This window comes from Gracilinanus agilis, chromosome 4, assembly GCF_016433145.1.
Source record: "Gracilinanus agilis isolate LMUSP501 chromosome 4, AgileGrace, whole genome shotgun sequence".
NCBI classification, from domain to species: domain Eukaryota; kingdom Metazoa; phylum Chordata; class Mammalia; order Didelphimorphia; family Didelphidae; genus Gracilinanus; species Gracilinanus agilis.
Genome location: NC_058133.1, coordinates 512,260,557 through 512,269,733, shown reverse-complemented (window position 1 = coordinate 512,269,733; position 9,177 = coordinate 512,260,557). Strand labels below are relative to the sequence as shown.

Here is a 9,177-nt window from a genome sequence, read left to right as displayed (position 1 = left end):
AGAGAGAGAGAGAGAGAGAGAGAAGAGAGGAGAGAGGAGAGGGGGAGCGCTTAGGTTTGTCTCCCTTGGACCCAGAAATAGGAGGACTGGATAGGAGTTGCAAAGGGCCAATGAAGGCTGGATGTCTGTAATGGGCTGCCTCGGGGGACGTGGCTTCCCCTCCTTAAAGGACGGGAGAACTTGAAACGCTCTGGGAGTTTTTTTGTCTTACATCTGGAAGTCATGGCACAGACAGAGGGCATCATCTCAGACAGACAGAAAACCGACGCTGAGCTGCTCTTCTAGTTCATTGTCTGCTTGAGTCAGTGAAGGTCTTTCCTCCCAGCCTAGCCGGATGCTCTGCCTCGGATAAGCATTTATCAAGTCCTCCCTCTGTGCCAGGCACTGGGCTAAGTGCTGACAATACCAAGAAAGCTGCCTTCCAGGAGCTCCCATTCTAGGGAAGCCGACACGAAAACATCCAGGAATAGCCGACTTGTGTAGGGAATAGATGGAAGGGCAGCTTGGAGAGGCCAGTAACTACTGAGGAGATGGGGGGGGGGCGGGGTAGAAGGGAGGACAAGGCGCCCCCTCTTGAAGAAGGAGGGAGCTGAGCTGAGTTTTGGAAGCCAGAAAAGCTAAATTCCAGAGAGGAGGCTCTTAAGCCATGCCTAGTGGCTGAAAGTTCAGTCTGAATGTGAGGAAAGCATCTCAGCCGACTTTCCTGTCTCCCGATGGGCCTAGAGGAGAGTAAGAGCAGAGACAGATTAAATATCAATCAAAGAGATGAAAACAAATGGAAACTGTCCTGGGAGCCATTGGTGAGAAGAGAAGCATTTCCCACAGATGAAGTGAGAAGTGGATACTCCATAGAGCCTCAGCACTGGCAGGGACCTCGGCAGCCCCGCTAATGCTTGACCAAGAATCCTCTCTACAATTTCCCCCAGGAGTAGCTTTAGACGCTTAGCTAGCTGTGGGACCCTGGGTAAGTCACTTCACCCTGTTTGCCTCAGTTTCCTCATCTATCAAATGAGCTGGAGAAAGAAATGGCCATCCACTCTAGTAGATTTGCCAAGAAAACCCCAAATGAGGTCACAAAGAATTGATAGGACTGAAAAAACGACTGAATGACTGAAGGCCTTCCAGGGAGGGAACCAGCCCAACTTTGGATGCCTTTGGATGCCAAGCAGTTAAGAACTGTTTTCTAAATCTGCCTCTTTGCAGCCTCTCCCCGCGCCTCCTAGGACAAAGCAGAAGATATCTCATCCTCGAATCCTTTCTCTTTTACCCAAAGGCCCTTTGAATATTTGGAGGTTTCTATCATTATCCCTTTCTCCTCCCTGGAGTCTTTTCTTCTCCAAGACAAACATTCCTAGTTCCTTTTTTTTTTAAACCCTCACCTTTCATCTTGGAATCAATACAGTGAATAGATTCCAAGGCAGAAGAGTGGTGAGGGTGGGCAATGGAGATTAAGTGACTTGACCAGGGTCACACAATTGGGAAGTGTCTGAGGCCAGATTTGAACCCAGGACCACCTGTCTCTGAGCCTGGCTCTCAATCCACTGAGCTACCCAGCTGCCCCCTCCCTGTTTCTTCTAATGATTTCCCTCTGGCCCAGGGTCACTGCCCCTCACTGCCCTAATCATCTTGGTCTGGAATTCTCCTTTTCAGCTTATTAATGTCTTTCCTAAAATGGGGTGCTAGTATGGAAGCCACTATTTCAGATGTGGTCTGAGTAGGGCAGAGGACAGTAGGACTCAGGCTAATGGAGACGGGGGCTCTCTTCTCTAAGTAGCCCAAACAGCAGGGCACTATTCCCTCTCAGGTGACTGGCACGGGGACCAGTTCATGGAAAAGCCTAAGCACATTGTCAAAATAAGACCAGTTTGGCCTTATGGGTAAGAATAACTAAAAAGCTCCTTGAGCAGCTCGGATTCTGGGTTGTCTCCCCCTCTGCTGATCTCCAAGCTTAAATGTTGCCACATCTCTCAGGGCAACGAGCAAGGAAACTGAACTTCTCAGGGGTTCTTAATCTGGGCTCCGGGAACTTTTTTTTAAAATTTTTGCTCATTGTATTTTTTTTTTAATTTTTTAAACCCTTAACTTCTGTGTATTGACTTATAGGTGGAAGAGTGGTCAGGGTGGGCAATGGAGGTCAAGTGACTTGCCCAGGGTCACACAGCTGGGAAGTGTCTGAGGCCAGATTTGAACCCAGGACCTCCTGTCTCTAGGCCTGGTCATTGTATTTTAATATAAGTGATTGCCTCTGTAATATACTATATCTTTATTTATTTTCTGCATTTAAAACCAGGATTCTGAGAAGGTATCCATACATTTTATCACATGATTAAAGAGGTCCACATCCCAGAAAAGGTTAAGAATCACTTGTCTGATCACTTATACTTCCCAGCTGTGTGACCCTGGGCAAGTCACTTGACCCCCATTGTCCAGCCCTTACCACTCTTCTACCTTGGAACCAATACACAGTATTGACTCCAAGATGAAAGGTAAGGATTTAAAAAAAATAAATAAAATTAAAAAAAAAAAAAAAGAATCACTTGTCTGGGGGGCAGCTGGGTAGCTCAGTGGATGGAGAGCTAGACCTAGAGATGGGAGGTCCTGGGTTCAAATCTGGCCTCAGACACTTCCCAGCTGTGTGACCCTGGGCAAGTCACTTGACCACCATTGCCTAGCCCTTATCATTCTTCTGCCTTGGAGACAATACACAGTATTGACTCCAAGATGGAAAATAAGGGTTTAAAAAAAAAAACAACAACTAAAAAAAAAAAAAAAGAATCACTTGTCTGGCAGGGCAGTTAGATGGCTTCATGGGTTAAGAGCCAGGCCTAGAGATGGGATATCCTGGGTTCAAATCTGGATATAGACACTTCCCAGCTATGTGACCTTGGGCAAGTCACTTCACCCCTATTGCCTAGTCCTTACTACTCTTCTGCCTTAGAATCAAGTATTGAATTCTAAAAAAAAGAATCCCTCATCCAGAAACTTGGATTCTAGAATCTTCTGCCCCATCCCTGCGCAGATCCTCTCTCTTCTCAGTCTGAGCTTAGAGATGGACATATTTGAGCGTAGATATAGCATATTGCTCTGAGTTTCCATATTGGCAGGTTCTTGCTCGGGCTTCCTTACCATTTTGAAAGTGATATCAGTGATTTCCTGCAAGGAGTGCTTTAGAATCTCCAGCCATTCTTTGTCCCCCAGCGGGTCCTCCTGGGTGCCGATCACGTAGATGTCGTGGGGAATGTAATCGGCCGAGTCATCCCGAGTCTTTCCCTGCCCCTTGGAGAGAAACCAGGATGTGATCTTCTTGGGAGGAGGGGCATCACCTTCAAAAGGAAAATCCAAACCAGAGTGAGTAGTGGATGGATGGATGGATGGATGGGCCAGTGACGCCCATCGGGCACAATTAGAAGCAGAGGGTGAGAAAGGTGCGGCCACGCGGCCATCCCTGGAGGGAAACCCAAGGACCAGCTAGTGGGGGGACAAGAAGAGCAGCCCTAAAAGGTTCAAAGCAGAGAAACACTGAGACAGACTTTGGTCTTTGCTTAACTAGTGACTGTCCTGAAGGCGGGGGAGGCAGGAGCAGTGGGGTGAAGGGGGGCCAGAGAGCCTGCTTCTGTGGGAGTGTGAATGGCCCTCTGGGAAATGTAAATGAATTTCTCTTTTTCACTTCCCTGGGTGCCCTTTGAGAGAGAGGGGAAATGAGCTGGCTGGAAAACTCCCAGAATCTCAGAACTAAAGAGCCCCTTCCAGGCAGAGCTCTACTGGGTGGACCATCCAACAAGTGGTCCCTCAGGATTTGCCTGAAGACTTCAAGGGATGGGATCTCTCCACCTCCGGAGGCAGCCCCCTCCCCCCCTGGCGTGGTTGGAAGTGTTTGCTTTTAAGCTTAAGTGACTTTCCCCTGGCTGAGCAGAAACAAAGCTAATCCTCTTCCACTTCATTCAAATTCAAATTCAAATGCCTGCCAGAGAATAGCTTTCCCCGGGCTCCCGGTTTAGCTCCTTGGAGGGGGGGCTCTAATAATGACCTCCATTTGCCCAGATCATTCAAAGCCCTAAAGGGCTTCTCATCCGAGATCTCATTTGAGGTCTATTACACCGAGGGGGGAGACACTGGGCTGGCACCACCATCCACCCCTTCGGCAAAGGTGAATAAAAAGAAAACTAACTAAAAAAGGCAAAAAAGAGTAAGACTCAGAAAGCTAGAAGAGTCATCAATCAATCAATCAGGAGCCTTTTAGGCACTGTGCTAAGCCCTGGGGATACAGTCCTTGCCCTCCAGGAGCTCCTAATCTACTGGGGAGTCAGCCAGGAAACACACAAGTACCAAGATAAGTAGGAAATACTTAATCGAGGGAGAGAGGTAGAATGAAGAGAGCCTGGGGAAGGCTTCTTACAGAACAGTGATGGCAAACCTATGGCATGGGTGCCAGAGATGGCACACAGAGCACTCTCTGTGCACTTCCCTCGCCCCACCAGAGCTCATTATTAGAAAGGCAGAGGGACTCAGGTGGAGCTGCTCGCCTCCCCCTCTCCACTGCACCTGATGACATTTTTTCACACCCACCCCCCACCCCTCTGCACAGCAGCCCAATGGGAGTGCACAGGGGGTGAGGCAGGTGGCTCACAGGCAGCAGAGCTGGAGGGGAGCAGAGCGCTGGGGCCACTCCCCTCCCCCTAGCTACACTCTATGAGGATATTCCTCACTTCACATGTCCTCCGCTCAGCAGCCCAATGGGAATGCTTCCTCCCTCCCCTGTGTGGGGTAAGGAGTGGGGTGAGGAATGCTGACACTCAGTGGGGTGGAGGGGCAGGCACCGCACTTGTTCCGGGGGCAGGGCTTGGCACTCCAGCTCTAAAAGGTTCGCCATCACTGATATAGAAGGTTAGATTTTCATTAGGACTTAAAGGAAGCCAGAGAAGCCAATAGGGAGGAATGAAAAAGGATGAAATTCTAAACAAGGGGGACAGTCAGAGAAAATACCCAGAGCCAAGACAGCCGAGAGATCAGAGAGTGGCATCCCAAAAGCCTTGAGAGAAGAGGACCAAGGAGGCTAGTAGCAAAGGCCACAGAGAGCTCCAGGAGAATGAAGACTGAGAAACAGCCACTGGATTTGGCCTTCGGAGAGACCACTGGCCACTCTGGAGAGCATACTTTGACCGGAATGACAAGGTTTGAAGCCATATTGTGAGGAGCTAAGAAAGGCATGAGAAGAAAGTGACAGCCTCTCCTGCAGACGGCCTTTTCAAGGGCAGAAGAGATCCAGGATGATAGTTAGAAGGGATGGAAGGATCAAGGGAGAGTTTTTCAGGATGGGGGCGTCATGGGCATGTTTGTAGGCAGGAGGAAATGAACCAGTAGAGGGGAAGATTGAAAATAAGTGACCAAGAAGGGACCAACCACCTCCCATAGTGTTGGCATGGTCAGGACTTGAACTTGGCTCCTGTGACTTTAAATCTAGCTATTGCACTACACTACCTCTATAAGATAAATGCTATCTCTGCTCACCCAAGGGCAGGATGAGCATAAAAGGTGCTCGGTTCAGGATAAGACCTGTGATTCCATTAGTATGAAAAAATTCCCAGAGGAGGAAACTCCTTCTAGTAATGTAGTTGGCATCCCCCTTAGAGCCTTAAAGAGTTGCCTAGAAAGCTAAGGTGTTAAGTGACTGGCTCAGGGCCACACAGCCAATAAAGATCAGAGGTGGGACTTGAACCCAGGCCTTTAAGGATGGATTTCTATCCACGATGGCCTGCCTCTTCATATATTATGATATTCATCAGATGGGAACTTGGTAGAAAATAAGACAAGGCTCCAGGAAACTAGAAAACTTTGAGGAGAAAGCCGGAAGCTTTAAAAAAGAAATGGAAAAAAAGGCAGTGTGAGCCACAGAGTGAGATCTGGCACCGAGTTGCACCAAGCTGCTGCTGCTCATAGCCTTCAGACACATCCCAGAGAGGGTGCGGGTGAATGTGGGAAAGTGGAAGGAAAAGTGTGGGCTCCGAAACTGTCTTTGCATGAGCGGAGCTTTTGAATCATGGCGTCCACTCCAGATTCTGGGAGAGGGACGAGAGAGCAAGAGCCAGAAGGAGCCCGAGGGGGCGTCCAGGCCACCCCCCTTTGCCTTACAGATGAGAAAGCAGCACTGGGTTACTTGCCCTGGTCCACCCTGGTCCCAGGGGCACAGCTGGCCTGGGAGTCCCCACTCTCGGATGCTGGGGTTCAGCAATGTCTAAATCAGGCCGTCGCCTGTGGATTGCCCCACGCCAGTGTTTACCATGAAAGAAGGAGATTTAGAAAGCGCCCTGAGCCAGGCAGAATCAGGGGAACAGGTGGAAAGTGTGACGAGACAGACAAATTTAGTCTGGATGGCAGACTATCCCGAATTGGAATAGGATGCCTAAAGAGGGAGCTGGGTGGCGCCTGGATGGAGCGCTGGGACTGGAGTCGGGAAGAGTTGAGTTCAGATCTCACCTCAGACACTTGTCAGTTGTATGACTCAATTCTTTGCCTCAGTTTCCTTATCTGCAAAATGAGGATGACAGCAACCTACCTTGCAAGGCTTGTTGTGTGGCTCAAGTAAGATAATATTTGTAAAGTGCTTTGTACAGTGACTGGAAAATAGTCAGTGCTATATAAATGTCTATCCCCTGATCGCTTAAAGGGGTGGTGGGCTCCGCTCCTCCCTAGAGGTCTTCAGGCATTGGCCGGATGATTCCTTGTTGGGCTGTGGCAAAGGGGAATCCCTGCCTGTCAGGGATAAGTAGACCAACTGGTCCCTAAGGCTTCTTCCATCACTGAAATTCGATGGGCAGGTTCTATCCATTAGGAATAACAAAAGATGGGGGGCAGCTAGTGGCTAGAGAGCCAGGCCTAGAGAAGGGAGGTCCTGGGTTCTAATCTGACCTCAGACACTTCCCAGCTGTGTGACCCTGGGCAAGTCACTTGACCCCCATTGCCTAGCCCTTAGCACTCTTCTGCCTTGGAGCCAATACACAGTATTGATTCCAAGATGGAAGGTGAGGGTTTAAAAAAAAAAAAGGACATGCACAGAGAGATGGGTTGGGGGATGATGGGAAGGGGAGGGCCGTGCATTATCCAGGGGGTCAGGATCTACAATTTCATCAGTGTAGGGAGCTTCCAGTTTGGCCTCTTCCCCCCTCTCTCAGCCCTCCCCCCTCAAGCCTCAGAGCCAGGACGTGCCCATCAGGATGGGATGGACCAGTGCTGAGGTCAAACTCGCCTCTCAGACTCTGTTGAACTGACTGATAACGTTTCCCATCCATTGGCCCTAGACATCATGGGACATCTTGCCCCCTGCCCCACTGCTCTGTTTGTATCCTTCCCCCCAGCTTCCAGTGGTTGCCCACCGTTTTTCTGGGCTCACTCATCAATTCAACCCTCCCGTTGCTCCTGGAAAGACATGCCAGCCAGCTGCCCGGTGACTCCGTGCCTCACCCTCGCAGCAATTCTGGTCAAAGTTCCCTCTCCCAAACTCCCTGAAGGCAAGGATGGACTCCCTTAGCTTTGCTATCTCCAGTGCTTGGCACCCAGTGGGCACTTTTTCCATTCATTCATTCATTCATTCATTCATTCATTCATTCATTCGTAGTTGGGGAAGATAAACAAGAGTTTGTGGAGAAGGTAATGATCATGCCAGGCATTGATACAGGGCTTTGAGGCTTGCAAAGTTTGTTTTGATCCTTACAAATATGATCTTGTTTGATCCTTACAAAGGTAGCTTTTTATTATCCTCAACATACAGAGGAAGACACTGAGGCAGACAGCTATTAAGCAACTTGCCTCTGGCTACATAACTAGTAAGTGTCTGAGGCTGGATCTGAATTCAGGTCTTTCTGACCCCGGGTTCCAGGAAAGGCTTGTAAGTGCTAAACTAGGAAGACTGTAATCTCCTGGAGGCACCAGGGATTCACTGGAGCCGCTCAGGCAGGGGAATGCCATGGTCTGACCCATTTTAGGAGGATCCCCTGGGCAGCTGTTTGGAGGGGGGATTTGAGGAGAGCCTTTAGGAGGCCACTGGGGTAGTGTAAGGGAGAGGGGATGAGGGGCTGAAACATGGTGGCAGCCCCTATGGAATGGAGGGAAGGAGGCAGCTATCAGAGATTCCGAAGAGAGCCAAGGGATGAAGGAGTGTGGACGCACCCATGTTCCAGGTCCCGATGAAGATGGTGATCATGTCCGGTTCAGGCTGCTCCGAGTGCTTGTTCTTCATCTGTTGGAGGAGCTGACAGAAGCCCTCTCTTTTCTAGGTATAGAAGAGCAAACATTCAGGAAGGTCCCATTGCTTCCTGCACTTCCTGGTGCCCAAGAGGGCACGGGATCTCGCTCAACCCAAAAGTGACAGCAGTGACTTCAGAGAAGATGCTTCTCTTTTCTGGTGGCCTTTGGCAGGAAAGTCCCTTTGCCTGTGAGATTTCTCAAGTGAAGCAAGAAAACAGAATCCTCTAAAATAATCCACTAAAGAAAATGTGCTGGATTTGGAGGCACAGGACAAGAGTTCAAATCATGGCTCATCTACTTATTATCTGTGTGACCATGGACAAGTCATTGTTTCTCCTTAGTTCTCAGTTTTCTGTTGCCCCTGAGGTTCTCTCCCAGTTCTATGAACACTCCATGTTCTCATTGCTCAAGGCCCTTCTAGCTCGACTTTCTCTAGTCCTCTGACCTGAAAACAAAGGACCTGGAATGAACTCTCGAGACCGTCACCAACTGTGGGACTTTGGACAAGTTATTTCCCATTTGTGGGGAAAATCTAATTTCTAGATGATCTCTACAGCCTCCCCAACTCTAAATCTCAAATGTGACGGCATCCTCTATCTTAGCATGTTGGCTGCCGGTCATGGACCCAGGCTCTGGGTGGCTCTTCTCCCCACCCATGGCATCTCAGATGTGTGTGGTACATTACTGACTACAGAGGGCTTTTCCATTGATCACCTTGTAAAGTAGGTGGGCTGAGTATTATTATCTCAATTGGACAGATGAGGAAACTTGCCCAGGGACACAGAACCAGTAAATGATAGAGACAGAACTAGCTCCATCAGTGAAGGTAGTGTTTGTTGTACAAGGGACTAGGAAGATCTGGATTCAAATCCTCAATCAGATAATCACTAGCTGTGTGATCTTGGGCAAGTCTTTGCCTCTCTGCACTTCAGGTTC

At 49.2% G+C, this 9,177-nt stretch overlaps 1 protein-coding gene across 1 annotated transcript in view; it reads right to left on the bottom strand.

Annotated features, from left to right (window-relative positions):
- Positions 1-9,177, bottom strand: part of INPP5D (inositol polyphosphate-5-phosphatase D) — a 135,179-nt gene that overhangs the window by 41,114 nt on the left and 84,888 nt on the right. Inside the window, exons 11-12 of the mRNA XM_044675669.1 lie at positions 8,164-8,266; positions 3,127-3,323 (exon numbers count right to left, since the gene is read on the bottom strand). Coding sequence (XP_044531604.1) covers positions 3,127-3,323; positions 8,164-8,266 — 300 coding nt within the window. The remainder of the gene's footprint in view (positions 1-3,126; positions 3,324-8,163; positions 8,267-9,177) is intronic.